This window comes from Crinia signifera, chromosome 2 (assembly GCF_055691185.1).
Source record: "Crinia signifera chromosome 2, ASM5569118v1, whole genome shotgun sequence".
NCBI lineage: Eukaryota > Metazoa > Chordata > Amphibia > Anura > Myobatrachidae > Crinia > Crinia signifera.
In genome coordinates this window covers 258584177-258606926 of record NC_139218.1, presented here as the reverse complement: position 1 = coordinate 258606926, position 22750 = coordinate 258584177, and the positions used below count along the sequence as shown (strand labels likewise).

The window sequence follows — 22750 nt, the reverse complement described above, 5'->3', positions numbered from 1 at the left end:
CACCCCATACCTAACATAAAGCGGCAACCACTTATCACCGAAGATCAGTGACCAGCAACAGCTGCAATTCTGCTTCGCTGGTCTGCAGCCAAGGAACAACAGACAGGATCCCTGCCGGCACTGGCTACTGAAGAACCGGACCAGGATGAGAAGCAACATCCAGCATCACCTGTTACAGCACTACTACACAGAGGCGATTGGAATGTATGTACAGTACCCTCAGGTACTACAACCTGACTATTTGAACTGTATCCAGTATAATATGAACATTTCTGTCTCCCTACCCTTCCTCTCTATTTCACCCACACACATCCCTGTTAATGTCTTAATATTTGTTTATGCGTGTAATTTCTGTTTATATTGGTTAGCTCTACTTCACCGACACACACTAGAGGTTCAGTCAGGTTAGAAGTGTTTGTACATAGATTCTAGGAATTTTCATTTATTGAACAACATGTTATTTTTTGTATATATTAACATTACTGATAAATAGTTTAAATAAATATCTTAATTTAACCATTTTTGGCATACATACATACATACATACATACATACATACATACATCATTTAAATGCATACATACTGTACATACATACAGGCAGACAGACAGCTAGAATTTGCAAATCGGTTACAAAACATATTATTAAATATTAAAATTACACTACCTGGAAGTCAGTGGTTTTTTTACATATCTGTTATTATGGGTGGTCGAAACATAGAAAACTGATGTTTTTTAAGCAATGTGATGTATATCCCTTTCTACTGTAATGATGTAAACAAGTCTCAGTGAAGCTATTCATGAATATGTTAAAAATCCAATCCCCATATTAGTAAGCAGTGGCACACACAGGATTTCTAGAGAGGGGTTTCCAAATGCAGTCCACAATCATCACCCACTCTGCAGAACATTGGAGCAAGTGTGGGAGTATGGTGGAGCGGTAGAAGAACCAAGTACCTGGACCTGGACATTAACGTAAACATTGGTCTTTTTTATACACTGGATTATGTATGGAATACAGCAGGCCGAATCGGCCCTGGCATTTGTGCACACGCACAACTTTTGTCTTGCGTGTGCACACGCCGGCCACACGCATGTGCGAGCACACATGCACTGCAAATGCATGCACTGCCTCTCCCGGCTTGAAGGAGAGAGGGGAATAGCGGAGTGTGATGCCCCCTTTTCTCCTGGACCTCAGCAACGCACAGAGAAAGCTGCTGGACCCGCCGTGAGTCCAGCGCCTCCCTCTGTGCACCGATCGAGAGGCAGAGCTTCCAAGAACTCGGCCCACCTGGCCATAGTCCCCCCTGGCATTTGCCAGAAGTGCCAGATGGCCAGTCCGGACCTGGAATACAGTAATAATACCTAACACTATAAAGCACATATTCTCCCTCCTCCTGGTAAGGTTCCTGTCTCTTCTTCCTGCTAGCTATTCTCTGGTCCAGTGCACTGATTGAGGACTCAGATCCACAAACACAGCAAACTTGGTAGAAGAAGAGCTCTAGTAATTATATTATGTACCATTACTATTGTCATCATTTGAGACACTTGACAAGAGGAGGGGGTTTCCAGGAAACCATTATGTGTTTGCCTATGATAAGAACACTAAATGATTAGTAACTTAATTAAACAGCACCTCTGATCATACATATATATAGCTAAATATTATTTGTCCACTGAATAAATTATATTAATGTCTCTATCAAAACCTCAGCATCATCTATATATATGCAAATGTAATAGTGCCCATACAGTATCAAATCCCTATCTGTAATAGTAAATAACAGTAAGTGACACTACTATACATATGAAGGCATTTTCTTCTTTTAATAAAGCAAATATTTTAATAAAGCTGCCATCTTTAGACATTTTAAACATATATTTCTATTTTTAGACTGAAATAGATGTATACTTTTAAGTAGTGTAATCATTACAATGTTATTTTTATTATTTTTCGGTACTTGTGTAGTTTCACGGCGGCAGTTACATAGTTAGCGTAGCGATCCCTGTCAGAGTCAGCGTAGTCAGCGTCCCTGTCAGTATCAGCGTAGTGTTCCCGCCCGTTTGTGGCTAGCTGGAGTTTACGTAGTTAGTGTAGTCAGTCAGACGTCCCTGTCAGTATCAGCGTCGTGTTCCCGCCAGTTCGCGGCCAGCCGGAGCTTACGTAGTTAGCGTAGTCAGTCAGCTTTACGCAGTTAGCGCTTATTACATTGTGTGGGAACCATTGACCATTTTAACCTGTCTGACATGACAGGTGTGAATGTGTTCCTGAAACACCACCCCACTATCGCAGTACACATCCTCCTGACCTGTTCATACCCTTACTAGCCACGTTGGCGTGGAGTTCATTTTATAAAGTGTGGCGAGCCCGAAGCGTGGCGAGCATAGGCGGAATACAAGTAATCTGCGTCCGCTCGCCACACTTTATAACATCAACTCCACGCCAATGTGGATAGTGGGGTTATGAACAGGTTGGGAGGACGCGTACCGCGTCTGCTCGCCACGCTTCGGGCTGGCATGGATAGTGGGGGTCTGAAATTGAGGCATTTGCCAGTATATAACATGTAGCACTGGCAAATGTGTCCTTTATTGTGAATGAGACGCACTTGCGCACCGCACCCCTTTGTGCAGGAGACACACACGCTACCGAACCTCTAACCCTGTCCGTCGCCCTGAAGCGGACACAGGCAGGGATGCCATACCCTGCCGCAAGAATTACTGAGATGCACAAGCGTCTGAGATGCTTGTGTGTCCCAGACAGATGGAGCGCCTCTCCGCCGGCGCCCGCATGATCCCCTCTCCACCGGCGTCCGCCAGCGCAGGGGATCTGCCGGTTACCAGCGATGTGTGAGAGGCGCTCACTAGGCTTGCCAGGGACGCCGGGGACAGAGCTGCAGCTCCCGGGGACAGTACGGTGACTACGCTGCCTGACGGGGACACTATGCTGACTATGCAGAGCTGTGACGGGGACACTACGCTGACTACACTAGGCAGCCGTTGGGCTGTGCTGACAATGTAGCTTAGCCTATGCTGAAAACGTATCGTAGCCGGCCGCTATGAAACTACACAAGTACCTATTTTCTTAAGAAAGAAGTACTCTTGATGCTTGATAAGAAAACTTGATATTAATTTTATATATTTTAAGATGTATTTGACCAAAATATAATTTGATGTGTAGATACTGTACGTCTCAACCAAAGTTAACAAACTGCCATGCTCACGCTAGGTGCAGGCAAACTGTTATACCGTGGCACACTGAGCATGCTGGATAAATCAATAGTTCTCAGAAGAATGCTCCAGGGATGTGCTAACTATTTCTTGGAAAGCTACACTGATAAGTGAAAGGATTTTGTTAGATATCTAGCCTGCTGTTGAAATTGGTCAATTAAGTTGACATTCACTTTACCTTTAGAAAGAACACTCATGAATCCTGTTGTTTATTGTTAATCAAAGACATGTCAAAATGATGTGCTTTGTGTTTGTGTGTGTATATATGTCATTACGTATGTGTACATATTTATATATATATATATATAAATATGTACACATACGTAATATATATAGATATATCTATCTATATATATATATATATATATATATATATATATATAAATAAAAGGAAAAAGGGTTCAGAGTGCGCTAACAGTTATTACACAAGATTGGTAAAAACTGTACTTTTTAATAAAAAATGCCCTCTGGGCAAAGTGATATACATACAGCAAAAAAATGTCCAATAAATTATAGAATGGATTTCAATTGATTGAACTTCCAAAGGATGTGGCAGGTCCAATGCGTTTCATCAGGAGAGTGACTTCTTCAGGGGCAATGGAAGTAGTGTATTACAAGGCAGGTTGGTGCATATATCATCTCGAATAAGATGAAAAAAATCCACTTATGGACTGTAATCCTGTGACCTATGGTCCCGTATGTAACTCAGACAAATTTGAAATTTATCGCTAGGAATCAATTGCTTGACTTCAAGTATTAGCCAAATAAATCCAAGACTAAAAGTGGCTATTAGATCAGAAACTTTGTGGCCAAAGCGTAGTAAGACATCCGTACAAGTAACAAGCCAATTAAGGTTCTGTCAAACCGGATGTGCTCCCAAGGAATTCAAATCACAGAATAATTTTCTGTGATTTAAATTACTTTGGAGCCCATCCGGTTTGTTGAAAGCCCTCACACAATTGGGCCAATTGCCCCCTAACTGCCTCCTGGTCACAGTAGACGTGTGTAATCTGTACACCTGTATCCCGCACCAGGCGGGGTTACAGGCTGTTCACAGATTACTTACCTTAACAACATGAAATACTGTGGTCCTGATTTGGATTTTTTCATGGAATTATTAGAACTTGTGTTAAGTAAAAATGATTTCTCCTGTGATGGGGCCCACTACCAGCAGACATGGGGCATGGCGATGGGGTCCAATGTGACCCCATCACTAGCCAATGCCTTCATGTACGAGGTCGAGAAGGATCTATTTTTCAGTAATTCTAACATAGCACAAAACATCTTAAGATACTTTCGCTATATAGACAACATATTGTTGTTTTGGCAGGGCACAGAATCCGATTTTCAACAGTTAATGAGTACGCATAATGAGACAGATAGTCCTGTTAAAGTTACATATACAATTGACTCAAATGCAATAATTTTTTTGGATGTCCAGAACTCTAAAGGCCCGTCGGGCATTAAAACCAACTTATATAGAAAGCCAACAGACCGGAAAAATTTTGTTCTGGCAAGTAGTGCACACCCAACCCACAGTAAATCATCCTTACCTTACCTTACAGCAAATACTTCCGTGTGTTACGCATTGTAAGTGACCGTTAAAAGAGTTATCAATTATGACAGATACATTTGTTGAAAGGGGGTACAAACGTGCAAACCTTCTCAAGCCATGTCAGAAGGCTCTACTTAAAAACTCGGAAAGGAGCTCAGAGAAGAAATCAGAAAAATTAATTTGGGTGAATTTATACACAAATGAATCCTATAAAAGAGTACAAAAGGTAAAAAAACTCTGGCCAGCGGTCAAATCAGTCCTGGAAATTCATCTGGGTGCCATGTCCCTTATGCTGGCTTACAGAAGGGGAAAAAATGTTAGGGATCACCTAGTTAAAACTGACATTACCAACAAGGGTAAAAAGTCAGCGAGAACATTTCTGGGTAAAACCAGAAAGGTATGTTTTCGCTAGCCAAACTGCACATTGTGTAGTTTTATGCAAACTGGTTCCTTTATATACCACCCTTATTCGGGTAAACATTTCCCAATTAACCGTTATGTAACATGCACAACCAAATATGTAGTGTACATTATTTTCTATCCTTGTTCATTGGCCTATATTGGCAAGACTGAAAAGCCCTATATTGGCAAGACTGAAAAGCAATTCAAGGAGCTCCGCCATACGCACTGCCATCAATAAAGGTACAAGTGATCTGCCCCTTGCCCTTCATTACGCACATGCTCGACATCCCTTGTCCTCTGTCAAATACATGATCATTGATCATGTACTGCCATTGGCGAGAGGCGGAGATAGGGGGAAGAAGCTTCTCCAGCTTAAGACCAGATGGATCTTCAAGCTGGGGACCCTTGTGCCTAGAGGTCTCAATGAACAATTGGGACTTAATTCGTTCTTATAATTAATCAGGATGTATAGTGTGCCGGTGCTCAAAATTACTAAAAATATTACCAAAACCATTAAAATTGTTAAAATTATTAGCTTAATCATAACTATTGTTAAAATCACTACAATCTCCCTAGCTGTTTTGGATAGGGCATTGTAGTATGGTTGTGACTTAACAGGCATTGTTGGCTATACATGAGGGTTGCAGACTCTACTACTAAAGAAAGCTAGAATGACATTGGTTGCTGTGGACCACACCTCCACTTGTCCTCTATAGAAGGTTCCATAAATCTCCCCCTGCGCATGAAAATCACTTAAATTCATATTCATGAAGCAGGTACAGTAACAAATGTCACACAATTGGCTTTTAGAAGTTTTAGCAAATCTACCCCTAGAAGCAGGGGTGTAACTAGAACTTTGTGGGCTCCATAGCAAAATTTTGAAAGGTTCCCCCCTCTCACCATTGTCACTACAATGCCCCTTTGGGGGAGGTGAGTGACAAAGGCTGGGATGTATATATGTGGTAAAAACCCAGCAATTTTCATGTACTAAAAGCCCCGCTGGCAGCGCTCCACTGTGGAAAGTAAAACCAGATGTAGCTGGCATTACCCCATAGAAGCCTTGAGGCTTCTGTCCACAGCGCTGCTGTGTAAGGGATCCCTCCCAGCTTGCTCAGCGACAGCAGGTGACTCTGCACATGTGCAGAGAGACTCCCGGGTCACAGACCCAGAAGTTCAGGCATCAGCGGGGATCACAAATAGCTGCTCGTACTAGAAGAGCTGCCCTTTTGTGTGGCACAATGAGCATTGTGATGATGGGTGGTGGGATGTACCACCATTGTTTCTTACAGCCCACCACAAGAGAGTGTCGGGGAAAGAGAGAGAAAAAGAGAGATTAATGAGAGAGGGGTGGTCAGGGAGAGAGAGTGGGCTTCATGGAAAAATCAGAAATAAAAGAGAGATAGGGTGTCAGAGAAAGAGGGAGGAGCGAGAGAGTGGTGCGAGCAGGAGTGAGAGAGAATGTCAGAGAGAAAGAGAAAGAGGGGAGCAAGAGAGTGTGAGCTTCATGGAGAGAAAGGGGGAGAGAATGTGTCAGAAAAAGGGAGAGGGAGTAATGAGAGAAAGCGTGTATAGGAGATCGAGGAGAAAGAGACTAGAAGCAGAGAGACAGATAAAGAGGTGAGACTGAAGTGGAGTGAGAGTGGTGTGGCAGGGGGAGAGAAAGAGGGGGCAGGGGAAAGAAAGAGCAAGTGAGAGAAAAAGAGGAAAGAGGTGGCAGAGGGAGAGAGAGCAGGGGGAGAGAGGGAGAAAGTGGGGACAGGGGAGGGAAAGATGGGAGAGAGAGCAGGGGAGATAGAGATGGGGCAGGAGAAGAGAGAGCAGGAGAGAGAAAGATTGGAGCGAGCAGGGGAGTGAGAGAGTGGACAGGAAGAGAGAGCAGAGGAGAGATATGTGTGCTGGATGGGTCCCGACAGTCGGGATCCCGACAGTCATTTACCCTACGTCGTGATCCCGACTGTTAACATACCGACGCACGGGTTCCCGACGGCCCCCAGCTATTCTCCCTCGTGCAAGGGGCTTTGTTGCGCTCTCCACGCTGTCTGAGTCCGGCCAGTCGGGATCCCGACATCGGGCTAATGACTGTCGGGATCCAGACTGTCGGAACCCTGTACCGTCACCGACCATCGAATGATGTTTAGCGTGCACGCATATATAAGTGACTTTTCAGTCACTTACATTTGCGTGCACGCTGGCGTGGATATGGCCGGGCAGCTGACATCCGGTGATGTCAGCTACCCGCCCCCCACACCCGCGTCACTGTCTCATTACCATGAGAACGCCCAGCGTTCTCATGGGAACGCCCATGGAACGCTGGGCATTCCCATATGGTAATGGGGCAGCCCGGCGCCCCCCGGCCAACTCCGCCCCCCCATGCCGGCATGGGTGCGTGCACCCGGCGACCCGAAAGGTCGCCGTGGGTGCACGCACCATACGACTGCACATGCGCAGATACCCGCCTGCGCATGCGCAGACGCACAACATCGGTACTGCGTGCGAATGCACGCAGTACCGAATGGATCTGAATCAGGCCCAATGTGGCCTTTGCAGGTAATATAACATACCCCCTACAAACAGATGTACAATTTTGATACAGGCACAAGTTGATAGGTCTTGATCTATGTAAATGCACTACAACATGTTATTTATTTACATGAAACTGAAGCAAACATTTATATATTAAAAATACATTACATCACATTACTTTGTCATTATGGATGTTACCTGCGGTTGATCTGACAGTGCTGTCCATTGACTGAAACAGAATGCTAATCTCTAGGTAGAGAAGAAATAAAATGCTAGTTACACAATGTCCAGTAGGATTCATAAGAGGCACATCAATAGAAAGTCAGGACAAAGCAATATAATGTAATTGGGCAAGATGCACCAAGCTTCAAAATGTGATAAAGTGGAGAGTGATAAACAAGCAGACAATCAGCTCCTAACTACAATGTTACAGGCTGGGTTTGAAAAATGACAATTATGAGCTGATTGGTTGGTTGTTTATCACTCTCCACTTTTTGGAGATGGGAGATATCCAATTAGAAGCAGTTATTTACTGCTTCTCATGGATTCACTGGGGGGCTATCCAATTAGTCCTGATGCTGACGATTAGATTATGCACCTGCCTGATAATATGTGCTATTTTTCATGTAAATCCAGATCTTATGTAAATTTGTGAGAATAGGGGAACATTCTTTTAGTCACAAAGAACCTAATTGGATATAGAACTTGTGAAAAAGCCTTGTATTTTGAAGCTGAAAATTGTCGTTACTAATTGCATACAGAAGCATTTTGGAACATAGGCTATAGGCCTCTTCACACCCTAAAAAATGGTTATGGGTAACCAGTGCCCTTGAGTGCCAATTGGTCTCTAGCTAGGAGCCTAAGTTGCTTAATGTATGATAACTAGTAATAAATATTATTTGATACAGGTATTTCAAAATGCATGTAATAATGAATATGTCTGTAAAACATTTTTGAATCCTGGCAATTTAATCAGAATTGATCACATACAGTATGCAAATCTTAAACTGTGACACCCTCCCATTAATTGCAGATCCCTCCCATGTCCTAACTGGATCTGATTCAACTGGATTCTAACGTTGGTTGTAGTTAAGAGTTCTGAAATTTCTAAATATCTCAACACACAATGGAAACACACAGAGCTAGCTGATGAATGGATAGAGCAGTAAATAAGTACTCAAGTGTATTGTAGCAGAAATAAATAGGAAATACTGTATTATTTAATTTACACACACTTCAAAAACCTATGGTATGTGTAGGTTTCCCCTACCCCTGAATGTGAAACATTCTTTGTGTAAAGGAAAATGCTACAGTGTACACTCACTTTAACAGTTCTGCAGCAGTATTAGGAGTTCTGCATAAATGGGTGTATCTCACTGTTAGCAAGATGTACTAAGCCTTAAAAAGTGATAAAGTGGAGAGTGATAAACCATAGACCAGCCAGCACCCAACTGTCATTTTCAAACACAGCATATATAATGACAGTTAAGTGCTGGTTGGGCTTTGGTTTATCACTCTCCATTTTTATCTCTTTTCAAGCTTAGTACATCTGGCCCTGTGTGCCTACAATTACATGCAGTCCCCATTATAAAAATCACATTTACGCCAGACCAATAGAAGAGCCGTATTGTCTTCTATTTTAGTTGCATTTTGCTGCAACTACACTCCTGCTGGCCACAACTGCACATCTACTCAGCACCTACACCTACACAATCATAAGCCATACTTACCTACTCTGCAAGCCTTCTCTCTGGTAGAAACTCGGAGAGGGGACACTGCAGAGCTCTTCAGGGTGCGGGACCAAATTGTCTCGTCATTAGGCCCCGCACCCAACATAGGGAAATACCTGTGACTTGCGGGTCAGTGGTGAGGTGATGGAGCTAAATGATGAGATCCAGTCATGTAGCCCCATCCCCTTCTTGCAACTCCTATGATTGCCAGTGAGTAAAATACAATCCTGCCTGGTTCACTAAGTGGGCAGGATGTGAGAGAGCTGCCTACTCTTCCAGAATTGCGGGAGATTACCCCAAACATGAAGAGCCTCCCACAGCTTCCGGGAGGGAAGGCAAGTATGTAATAAGCATGTTTATTAATGAATAAAGATGAAGTACAATAAGAAAGAAATGCAACTTGATACAAAAAGACACAAATTACATTAACACCTGACTCTAACTGACTCTAACTTAAAAAGCAAAGGAAAAGCTGTTATTAATTTCTCTGAATTAGGATGCATATTATATATTATTATTTATTTATTTATTAACAGTTTTCCGTTGCGCTTTACTTTATTATATACTAGTATTAAGGCCCATCCGATGGACGGTAGAAAGTTTATGCTTATGCAATTCTCAAAAGTTTTGTAAAGTGAAAATGTTTCTCATTTAATAGACTCTTATATGCCTTTAACCCCTTCAGTGGTATGGCCAGATATTTCTCAGGTTGAGCTGCGCTGCAGGAACAGGCTCTCCTAGGAAATTTCAGAACATGTCAATGTAAAAAAAGGGTGCACCAGTGGTGCCTCCAGTGGGGAACGCTCCAGCAAGGTCCCACGCTCCCCTCCCCCACTGCAGAGACTGGGCAGTGGGAGTAGAGAGCAGGGGCTACTGCAGCAGCACAGCTTCTCTCCCCGCTCAGCACATGCTGCTCAGTGCCGTGTGTGGAGCGGGAGAGAGAGGCAGCAGCAGCCTCTGTGCCGGCACACAGCCCGCACTACCTGGACATGTTGTGGTTTTTTTTTTACAGGGTCGTGACCACGCCCCCTCCCATTGACCACAGCCTCGTTGACCACGGGCCTATTGACCACGCCCCCTTTTTACCATAAGCTTTTTAACAACATTTCACAATGCGTGAAAACAACAGAAATAGCATGGACACTTATGACAACACCCTTAAGGGGTCATCCGATTAAACCCATCTTCGAACTTAGATTGTCCCCTAAGATGATAAGGTAGTGTGCAAAGATTGAAGACTATTAGTTAAAGCATTCAAGAGTTATCGTGGAACATCCATACACACATACACACACAAACATATTTCAATTACACTTATGTAGATAATATTGATTGGTTAAAAAAATATTAAAAGTGAATCACTTCTAAAACTGTTAATATTATTAAATATAAACAGAGAAATGCAGCTCCAAATTGACTTGGTATATGTGATTCAAAACATAATTAATCCAAGATTATTAAGTTTACCTTATTGTTTTCAGATCCTAACGAAGCAAGATTTACTGATTCAATTTCAAGCCACTCCTTTTTAATCATAACCATCAGACTATTTTTTAAATAAAACATCAAAATTGTCTGTTATATATCAATCTGACCCTGAATTTATTAATTGCAATCAAAATGACAATGTAACAGTTTTTATATTTAATTTATATGTGTCAGTAATAACTGCTCACTTCTGATTCGTGTTATTGGACACTTCCAGTAGAACAATGATTATTATTATTATTATTATTATTATTATTATTTTGAATCCTCTTTTTTTATTGAAGCATTGACAAAAAGAATACAATAAAAGTATAATATCTGCATACACCATACAAATATTATAATACATATACAATAAAAAAAGGACAAGTTATAAAAATGGACAATTAAATTACTTGAGAAAGAAATTACACTACATTTCCTTGAATTTCTGAATTATTTTCATTGCTTTTTTCTGCTTTGCCAATATCCTAGCATTTTCAGTAAGCTGTTTTCTGTTAATAATTAATTCATTTTTTTATGAGATATTTGTTTGGAGTGCATGCCATATAACAGACTCCATTATGTATAAAAAAAATCAAATATACCTCATTTTCTGGAATATCCAATCCATCCATATATTGTGGTATTGACTGAGGGAATCCTGCGATAAAAACAGTAAAAACAGTTTAATAGCACATACAGCATGGTGCTTCAATTAAGCACTGCAAACTGTACATTAATTTTACATCAACCAAATACTTAACCTCATCTAAAACTGCGTATATTTCTAAAACAAATAGAACTGATAAAAGCCATTGTGATTCTTTACTACTGTAATACAAATAATGGTATTTTTCTAATCTCTGACAATAGTCCTTCATATGACCAAATTATTTGTTGAAAACATAGGGAACAGGGTACAGAATAATGGGGTAAGGGTACAAAGGGGCATGGAGGCACACAAAGAGAACTGTAATAGCAAACGGAATTCAGAAAACAATAAAAATGAAATATTAACTATTATAAGATATAATACACTAATGCTTTGTCCTCATTCTTCAAATAATCCCTTTTAATTATCCGTTGTTCAAATGTAATCCTTAGCACGCTGTGAAATGACATTGTAATTACTTTACATTAAATAATAAGCTACATAACAATAGTTCTCATTTTGTGATTAATGCATTTCTAGATGCAATTCTTTTAGCACCACGGATAGCTCACTGGCAATAGAGTATGATAACCACTGGTGCACAATAATTCAAACATGGTCATCAAAGTTTATACTTATAGTATTTTAAATGACATAACAGACTTAAAAGTATGCATACTCTATGGCATTTAAACAATGCATGATTCGTATTTTGTTTCTTACCTGAGGAAAGGTGAAGGGCACTCAGACAGCAGATTGCAAACAACAGTGGTAGTGGAGGATAGTGTTTTACAGACTTAATTCTCTTTCTCTCTGTAGGGGACATGCTTTCTTTGTGTTTTCCAGATTTCAGCATCTCCCAGGTACTTTTAAAGGTTAGATCTGCAAGTCCGTGTCTGGCTTGTCCACAGTGCAGTTCTAGCTTTTTAAATGTGACACTGTATCCCATAGGAGTGCAAGCAATCAGCACCTGGTAGGATCCTGCTTTGTCTTCTAGTGTCATGCTGAAGCTCTTATTTATGAGGCACTGCCCCCCCCAAATCAATTCTGTCTGATTAGGTAAGGATTGAGTAAGTAGGGCTCCATATTATTGCACAATAGGGAATCTTATAACTAACATTGACTTTTAGTGGATAGGAAATGCTGCTGATGAACACTATGTGATATCACTACACGTGCTCGTGGAAATATAATAGCTTTTTTGCTTCCCATGGAGTTTATTAACAATTACCATTTTATGACATTTGCTGATCCTTGTTCTGAGAGATCAAAAATGACAACTAGTTTACAAGAAGCTAATATTAGATGATCTGGTAGAGAAGAAGTGTGTTATTGCCAGTGCCCCATCATCAAAGGCTTGTCAGAAGCTAGATTCATGGTGTCATTTGAACATTTTGCTTACAAAACAACAAGCATCAGTTTTATTACTTTTAACCCATAGAGTATGTCAGTATGCAATAGCAAAGCCTACAGAGAAATCAGTGTTTTTGTCTTAATGTTTTATTTATTAGGATTGTTAATATATATCCATTAGGGTATTAGAACACATAAAAATTCTAGATTGTTGGTAAATTAATTATCTGCAATGTTTTAATTGGTAGCAGGTTTTTTGGGTGAGTGAGGCCAAGATATAAGTTCATTTTGGTGCCCCTTATCGCTGAGTGGCACCCCCTCAGGGTTAGCTGGATTTACCTATCTATCTATCTATCTATCTATCTATCTATCTATCTATCTATCTATCTATCTATCTATCTATCTCTATGTAAATACACACACTATGGGGAATGGAGATAATAGTGCATTTGATGAAATATACAACATTAACTTCATTTCTTCTCACATGTATTCATAATCACATCCAGGGACAAATGCTCTGATAGGAGCCCTTTCCAGCAATGTATAAACTAAAGTGATTGCACCATGGATAACTTTACTTTATGCTGCAGGCTTACTACAGTATGTACTGTATGTGTGGTAATTAGACATCACATGCACCAGTGGCTGTTAATGGGGAAGGATCCAAACAATCCCACTCCTGATAAAATATGTATCTCATTTACTACAATGGCTTGCGACAAAGAAATGTCTTTGATATCTGCTGTGAAACCACTGTCAAACTTTCAGGGGATACTTACATTTTAAAGATATCTAAATGTTTGGGTGATTTACCATTAAACATGTATAATAAATATGACACAAAAACTATCTACATAAGTATAATTGAATTCTGTGTGTGTGTGTGTGTGTGTGTGTGGGTGTGTATGGATATTCCACGATAACTCTAAAATGCTTTATCTATTCGTCTTCATAGTTTACACACTACCTTATCATCCTAAGGGACAATCTAAGTTGGAATATGAGTTTAATGAGACTACTCAATGCTATTTCTGTTGTTTTCATGCATTGTGATATGTCGTTGGAAAGCTTATGATTTTCTGAAGACAACCAGGGCCTCTGAATGCGCTGATGGACCCTGTTAAAATGGGTGTGGTTAAATGACATGGGCAGGGCTAATGGGAAAGCGTGGTCACATCCCTGTAAAACAAATTGCAGGGGGTGTGGGCTGCCTCTCCCCCCCTCTCAGCACATGGCACTGAGCAGTGTGTGCTGAGCGGGGGAAAGAGGCTGTGCTGCTGCGACAGCCCGGCTCTCTACTCCTACTGCCCGGTCTTTGTCACGGGACACGGGGACCTCCTACAGACCCGGGCCCGGTTAAAATGTACCCGCTCCCCTCCTCTCGACGGCACTGAATACAACACAATAAACAGACCCCCTTAAGTGGACCCTTAACCTCTTGAGTGGTGGGTTTTCCTGGGGCAGGACAAACCTGCTAGGGCAGGTTTGTCCTGCCCCAGAAATACTCACCACAGAAGGGGCAGCCACTGCTTTCTGCAGCAACACCTGCTCCCCTGCAGTGGTGTAACTGTACTGTAATTGCAGTTGCAGAGAATGCAAAAGCTGCCCTGTCAAACAAAGAGAAAATAGGTTTTGTCGTGCTCTGCCCGTATTGGGGGTGATTGATCACTGATCAGACAGGGCCCGTCAAGTAACCCTCTTCAGCAGACACTGAAGGAAATAAAAGGTCAGAGCCCATCAAATTATTTCTCTCCCCTTTCGGCTGCAGGGATTCAGCGGCGGCAGGGGGGAGCAGACGTTTGGCCAGGTGGCGTTTCAGGGCTTGTTAATCAGCGAACAACTGCTGCTTAGTGAGCCTTGCTGACTCAGGCCTGACTCAGGCCCATTGTGTGCTGTGTTTGGGGCCCTATCTGTCTAACTATGTAGACTCAAAGCATTTTTTGCATTAGTTCCATTTACTATAATAGCCTTTTTTTAGCCTTCATAATTTCAGAAATTTTTTCCAGATCCGAGCAGACGCTTTAGATGTGAAATGTGTTGATTCTGTGAGGTGAGCACCTTAGGGATACCATAAAATGAATCATGACACAGTCTGTATGTGAGTAATTACCAGCCAAGGAAGTTGAGGTATAATACTCTGCTACAGCAATTTATCTAGTGAAAACAAACAAGTATGTAGAGTGTACAAATTATGGATTGATTGCCCTATATGCATGAAATGTATACAATCACAAAGTACATACTTTATTATATTATGTAAACTCTCAAAACAATCACTTTTTAATCAGTTTAAAACATGGTTGATCTTAGAAATACATTAGTCTCTGCATATACTGTAACGCAGTCTCACAATTTTACAAAGATTTATTTGCTATAAAGCTGTTTTTATTCCATTCCATATCGCTGTTATTCACTGAAAATATTCACTGATATGCTTAGATTGGACATGCCAGTGGCGTAACTATAGCTCCGCAGCCCCCGTGGTGGCGGGGAGGCGCAGAGAAAGTTTGGGCGCCGGGTTCTGCGGGGCTATAGTTACCCGCTGCTGTCTGCGGTACCTGCCTGCCGTGCCGTCACAGTTCCATCTCTCCCAGCGCTGGCTCCTGCTTCTATAATGAAAACGGACACTTAGAAAATGGCTGCCCCCATACTGCAGACAGTTTTCTGTCTGTGGTATGGGGGCAGCCATTTTCTAAGAGTCACATTATTAGCAGCAGGAGCCAGCGCTGGGAGAGACGGGACCATGACGGCACGGCAGGCAGGTACCGCACACAGCAGCGGGTGGGCAGGTATGGGCATGGGGGGGGGGCCGAGGGGAGGGGGAGTGGGGGGCGAAATTTTTTTTCGCGGCGGGGGGGGGGGGGGGGGGGGGGGCGCATAATAAGTAGTTACGCCACTGGGACATGCATATACTCAACATGCAGCCCAACCTGCACATCCAAAATACATACAGAAGATGTGGCATCTATACACTGATACTATACAGTACTACTCTATAGCATTCTCTGTTTTTTATTATTATTATCCTTTATTTATATGGCGCCGCAAGAGATCTGCAGCGCCCAATTACAGAGTACATAATGAATAAGCAAATCAGTGACAGTGCAGAGTACATAAATATGGCTGAAGTGACACTGAAATAAGTATCAGCGTGGCTGAAAAGTGCAGGATTTGGTGCCATCAAAGATGATTTACGTAACAAAGGAAAGCATGTGAGGGAAGAGGGCTCTGCTCGAGGGAACTTACATTCTAAAGGGGAGGGGCAGATATACAGGGGTGGCACAAATGGGGTAGGCTTTATAGAGCAGTGTGGATGTGAAGTCTCCCATTAATAACCTCAATTCATAAGGGTTGAAATTAAAACATGCTCCTAATTGAGGCTTCTTCCAATGCAGCTATATGTACCCCTCAGCTTCTAAGTGTCGCCAAAGAATACATATTGGATAGGCAATAGCAATAATGAGAAAAAGAGTGTTACTTTAAGTTATATTAGAATTTGTGAAGCATCTTGTCTGGTAAGTGACAGCATGATGTGGCCACAGCATTTTGCGGACCTGCGTTTTTCATCATCAGGGTGGTAATGCCGGCATTGATGTATAGCCACAGTATTAGGCCTAATAGAATCAGTTGTGCAGCCAATTAAAATGACAACTACAGTACAGCACAAATACTAGAACAAGATCAACACTTACGGTTGATATGGAACGTTTACGGACTATAAGTTAAATAACAAATTCCATGGAACATAACCTCTAAATGCTCCAACACTCACACAGTTTAGGAACGAATGCAGTAAAAACCATTAGCAGATACTGGGATAAAATACAGCTATGATGTGTGGCGAAAGTTGTGGCCTGAATGGGTGCATACTTTGAGCATAAAGTGGTCACAGTGCTGTACACAGAAGGCATTGTTAACATAGACAGGAAAGTACATTTTAGAGAATTAAAGCTATCTGATATTACACACTTGCTATAATGCCGCTGTGACCCACTATCTGATGAAGATCTTTAAGATGTTAAATAGCATCTAGCACACAAGTATCAAGAGTAAAAACAAAGTAGTGTAGACAGTCATAAGAAACCTTAAGGTGGGTTTCAAACTTCAGAAAGCATTCATTTTTAGCATAATAAAGCATTAGCCCGCAACATAGAACAAGATCCTAGATGCTACTGCACAATCTATTTTCAAGGTCTCCTCAAACATCTAGAGTGCTTCAAGATCATATAAATGTGACAACAATTAAAGATACAGAAACATTTCAACACTTAAGGTGCATACACATGGAACAATTTTCGAACAGATCCAATTTCGTTAACGATTTCCTAGATACATGTTTTGTTGTCAAATAATGAACGATTGTACAAACGCTTACACATGAACGATCCATCTTTAACCCTTTGAGGTCCGCACCACAAAAAAAGCAAAGGAAAAAAAATGTCTTTGCATTTTTTATTCACTGAGGATAATATTAACAACAACCAACAACAATCAATAGTTTTTAAAATGAGACCCCACAGTTTTTGAGATATAGGCCTCTACCAAACGGTTGAGAAATCCGTTTATAGTAAACTTTTTTTTTGGTGCGAACCTCAAAGGGTTAAGGATGGTGGGGGGTTCGAGCCAGTCAATCAGCTTTTACCAAATCGTGCATACACATTGCAAAAGATTGGTTTATGATCTTTCTGCATGCATCGGCATTGATATCGTCCATAAACATAGAACAATGTGAACGATTGCTCGATCTGATCGATCGGGAATGCCCATATTTGTATGCCAAACCATTCCGTGTGTATGCACCTTAATAGAACTTGTGCTAGTTAACCAATTGTCTAATTACAAAGGCAATTCCACTTTGACAACTGTAATCAAGCAACTAAAGGCAGTCCACCTTGACAAAGAAACTGAAGCATTTTCTATACAGTGCGATTATAGTATTTTATATTCTCTTATATATTTGTAAGTACTGTACAGTACATTACTTAATTCTAGGATTATCCTGGACAGTCTAGAAATCAGGAAATCTGTCTGGATTGACACCAATCCCTGATGGGCAGTGCCTGGGAAGTGTCAATCTATGTTTTTTGCCGCACATTGATGAGATGACACATTAGCTATCATAAGAGCACAGGGGTCTCAGTACTCATTGCTTTTTCTACCACCCACATGCTGCCTCCTCACTGTTACTGCTGAGTCCCCCATCTGCAGCCCGCCACCTCACTGCTGGGCCTGGATTGAAAGAAGCTATTGGTAAAGATAAACGACTTGACCTTGTTTTGACAGAACATCTCAGAAAGAGTAACAAAAGCTTGGAGAGGGGAAGAATAGCAATTTAATTGCCAAACAAATTTCCTGTCTGGCCTCTAGATACATCACTTTTTTTCCCAATTTGATTTAATTCCGGAGTTTTAAAGAAGACTCTTCGGGGTAGAGCTGACAAAAGGGGGAGGCCCAGAGTATGGGGTGTGTGCAACCTTGTCATAAGTACCCAGGGCCACCTGAAGACTTAATCCAGCCCTGGATAATACATATATGCAGCTCATATATTTCATTTAATACTGAGTATGAGTCTATAGAATTGAAATCATTGATTGACTCACATAGAGGAAGATGTATCAAGCTTCAAAAAGTTATTAAGTGGAAAGTAATAAACAACCAGCCAATCAATTCTTTCCTGTCATTTTTCAAACCCAGTCTGTACCATGGTGGTTAGGAGCTGATTGGCTGGCTGTTTATCACTCTCGATTTTATAACATGTCAAGCTTGATACATCTGGACCATAGTGTGAGATACTGTGCCTCATGCACAATGTACAGTATGCCTGTAATGATATTATATATATCATATGTAATAAGAGGCGCCTCACTTCTTTGGAGTGAATTCACGTGTTTTGCACACAGGAGCACTTCATCTGTTGATCTGGTTGGGTGCACATAGCCGCTGGCGCTGACGTTATGTTGTTGCATTATTTTGACGAGCTGGTAACTAATATGTATGTTTGTGTATGTGTATATATTGGCCCTTATTCTGGTTGAGTCTGAGTCCCCCAGACGCCGCGATCCCCATGTATGACTGCCAATGGATGATTTGCATAATCATCCATTTGCAGCCTTGGGTGCGGGGGGAAAATCATTGGATGGTCGCGATCTTCGAATGATTTCTCCAGCACTCGCAGATCTGAGACAAATCTATGGTGTTTCTGATCTGTGAGCGGGGAGCAGACGGGCAGCTGACATCCGCTGACGTCAGCTTCCCACCTCCCACACCCGCATCACTGGGCTATTTGCATGGGAATGCCCAGCATTTTCATGCAAACGCCCATATTCATATTCAACTGCTGTTACAGTATATGCTTAAAACTGGGAAATCCTGCTGTCCCTGCCAATATAAGCCAGGTTGTGCTGCCATTCTGAAAGGGGTCTCAGCTGACCCATGTGCAGAATCCCAGGTGGAACCTGGGATAGCAGTATGAAAGAGATATGACATGTATCACAAATCCATCACAGCACCATATGTAAATGACATAGGAACAGTATCAGTTCATTAGGACACTATAATCAGTGGCATAACTATAGACAGTGCAGGGGATGCAGCTGCTATGGGACCCGGTGGCTTGGGAGAGCCCAAGGCCCAGCAGATGATCCACTACACCCTGTTGAAGGTTTTCAATTACACAGATTACACCAACCTCCGATGGAGCCGGCGTTGATTGTGAGTCCCAGCGGAGAGGTTTTGCAGCTCCCCCCTCTCGAGTCCGCTGCAGATTGTGAACAGGAGGAGAACAGAGCTTGGTAGCTCCCCCCTCATTCCCCCGGCGCCTGTCATGATAAGACCCAGTGGGAGGAGGAGGGACAGGACTTGGAGGCTCCTCTCTCCATCCCTCCCCAGCGCCGGCTCCAGTGCAGATCGTGATTTTTCAAGCAGCAGCAGAAGCTAATGTGCATGACCCTGACAAGCAATTGACAGGTCAGTGCTGCCATCCCCCATCCCTAGCCCAGTGCCCCCATTTAACCAACCATCCTCAGCCCAATGCCCTCCTATCTAGCCAGCCGTCCCCAGCCCAGTGTCCCTCCATCTAGCCAGCAATCCGCAGCCCAGTGTCCCCCCCATCTAGTCATCCCGTGTGGGGATGCCGGTAGTCAGGATGCCAATGCCAGCATCCCAATGGACGGAATTCTGACAGTAAGTATGCTTACTCCCCCCACCAGCATCCCCTTCCCCACGCGTAACCTAAAACCTCTGCTTAAGCTTACCCAGTCTGCATTATATCTGGTCTTGCCTTCTGCTGTGTCATATCCCTCCCCACCTACTATTTTGACCCCAACATCCCCCCCCCCTCATTCTGGAAGAGTGCTGAGGGGCCCAGACAGGTCTAGTTATGCCCCTGAGTATAATGCAAGTGATTGATAAGTTGTGCGTTACATGTGCTTTTCCACTTGCTTGCTTTTCTCACTTCCTCTATTCCTCTATAGGCTTTGGAGTGCATGGGAGACTGCTGCAGGTGTAAAGGTATGTGTAGCAACTGAAAATCGAAAATCAAGAAAATTATATGCACCTATAACACAATTCTGTTACATATTTAATTAGAGTTTTAATACGTGACACCATGGGAGCCGCTGACGGTCTGCAGTTTGGATCATCACCAGATAAGTGAACTAGACTAATTAGTCATTCCTTAATCAGATAACGCCATTTAATTGAGCTTTTTGTTAGTTTCGTAACGCAGTTATAGTCGAGTATTGACCTATGGTATATGATTCAAATATGTACACACATGCCTATGAAGCTGTGATTTTTCAGCTTCGAACCAGCACAAGTGAAGCTGCCATCCAGGAAAGAATAATGATGCGTTTCCATGATCGCTGGCCATTACAAATTAGCAGCCGAATCATTTGCATAAGATATATTGTCTATTCTGATGAAATACATTTAGTACTGAACTTATCAAACTATAAAACCAGAGGATGTAAACAGATAAAAGAGATTGTGGTCTGATTCATTTTTAACTCCCTTTACTCCAGTTTCACACCACCTCCAAATCATTTATCTTATTATTTGCTACAATTGGTCTTTCTCCTGTGAGATTTATGCCCCTAGGTGTCATTGCAAAGAACATTACCAATATATTTACCAGTGCCATTCCAATTTGTTCAAGATTTAATTTGACCTTACAGATGAAATCCCTGCTAGCAGTCCCAGAGAAAGAATAGAAAGGATTTGACACATGATAGTGAATAATGGTTCTTAAATTATAGAATTATGGTCTGGATATACTCACAGAATACAACATTGTATGCTTATGTATAGGATGTGGGATACTATAACATAACAAAACAAAGCCATGTCGTGTTATCAATGTAAAATATGTTCTATAACTGCATTATATTATTATTATTATTATTATTAATAATAATAATAATAAATAACTATAGATCTGTTTTAAACTCAAATTCTTTTTACTGTATCTTATTTCTTCCAAATTTTCTCTCTTATGCCACCCATACATAGAGCGATAAACTCCTGGGTTTTGAACTAGATTGCATGGAATCTAGTTCAAAAGGCATGCCATGCAATCTAGTTAAAAAAGCATGGGCCGCACATACAGATAAAGTTGCTGTCTTTCAATGCCGGCACCCGCCAGATCCTCCCCTCTGGCGAGTGCCGGCGGACGGGGACTGGGACGTGTGTGCATCTCACGCGCACGCACGTCCCAGTATCACGGCGGAGACGGGCAGGGATGGGGGGGTCAGGGCGGTGATGGGGACCAGCGGACGGCAGCTCCATTGTCATAGGGCGCGCGAGTGTCTCGTGCACGCGTGCCCCCTGGCGGGAGCTGGCTGTTGCGGCTACATCTGTACTTAAAGTGCTGTGCGATGGTCGCACCGTGTGTGGGTGGCATTGCGGCTCTATTTATAGGTATATTCCTCAGTTAGCTACCAAATATGTATTTGTGGCTCTTAAATGTATAAACAAAATTACCCCAACTCTCTTCAGTGGATTTTGAGTGTTATAATACTTTGGACAGAATGTAATATACTGAGAGATGCAGGCTGTTCATGATTTCCTGCGAGTCTGGCCATTTTTTTTAAAACATTACATTTTTAGTGAAAAATAGATTTTTTAGTACAGAAAAAAAGCAAGGGTTACAAAAAACAAGAATAAGGGGAGAACAGAGGAGTGCCAGGAATAAGTTCAAAGTTATTGAAGTTACAGTAAACCAGAAAAAGACCAACTGACAAATGACCAAAATGACAATAAATTATACAACCAATATATTACATGCAAAAAACTAACATATCTGTAAAAGAGAAATAATGAAATTTACAGAGTATAACACAGAAAGGTCTATAGAAGTGCTATATATATTTGAAAGACCCAACTTTTCCCTATATAGCGACTAACCAAATAATTTTATATGTATTGAAGTAGAGGATGCGGAATATTTGGCCTCTGCGATTTTGAAAATAAAGTGGTTATGGATCTTTTTGCGAATAGTCATAGAGGGCATCTTGTCTGATTTCCATAATTTGGCAATAGCGGCTTTGGTGGCATTAAGACTGTGACCCATTAGGTATTTATCACCTACTGATAGATGACCAGGGTATGAATGAAACTGATATAATTGTGTCAAAGTGGATGGTTTCAGTAGCAGGGGGGGTTTCCGAGTACCCAGAACCCCCCCCCCCCCAGGAATCTAAGGGCCATTGTCTGAAAGCTGAGGGTCCCCTCTTTCTGAGAGTACAAGAATTTTTAAAATCGGACCTTGGGAACCGGAGATATCTGACTTCAAAGCAGTGGTCCCCATCCAAGCCTGTTAATTGCTGTTCCCAGTCAG

At 41.9% G+C, this 22750-nt stretch overlaps 1 protein-coding gene across 3 annotated transcripts in view; it reads right to left on the bottom strand.

The window, feature by feature from the left end:
• NMS (neuromedin S) overlaps nt 1-22750 on the bottom strand; it is a 74133-nt gene that overhangs the window by 38607 nt on the left and 12776 nt on the right. For 2 of the 3 annotated variants that reach the window (XM_083174363.1, XM_083174364.1), the window contains exons 1-3: nt 12283-13069; nt 11513-11568; nt 7906-7956 (exon numbers count right to left, since the gene is read on the bottom strand). In XM_083174363.1, coding sequence (XP_083030489.1) covers nt 7906-7956; nt 11513-11568; nt 12283-12562 — 387 coding nt within the window. In that variant the 5' untranslated portion in view covers nt 12563-13069. Of the gene's footprint in view, nt 1-7905; nt 7957-11512; nt 11569-12282; nt 13070-22750 lie in introns of those variants that run through there. The other variant, XM_083174365.1, reaches the window with a different exon arrangement.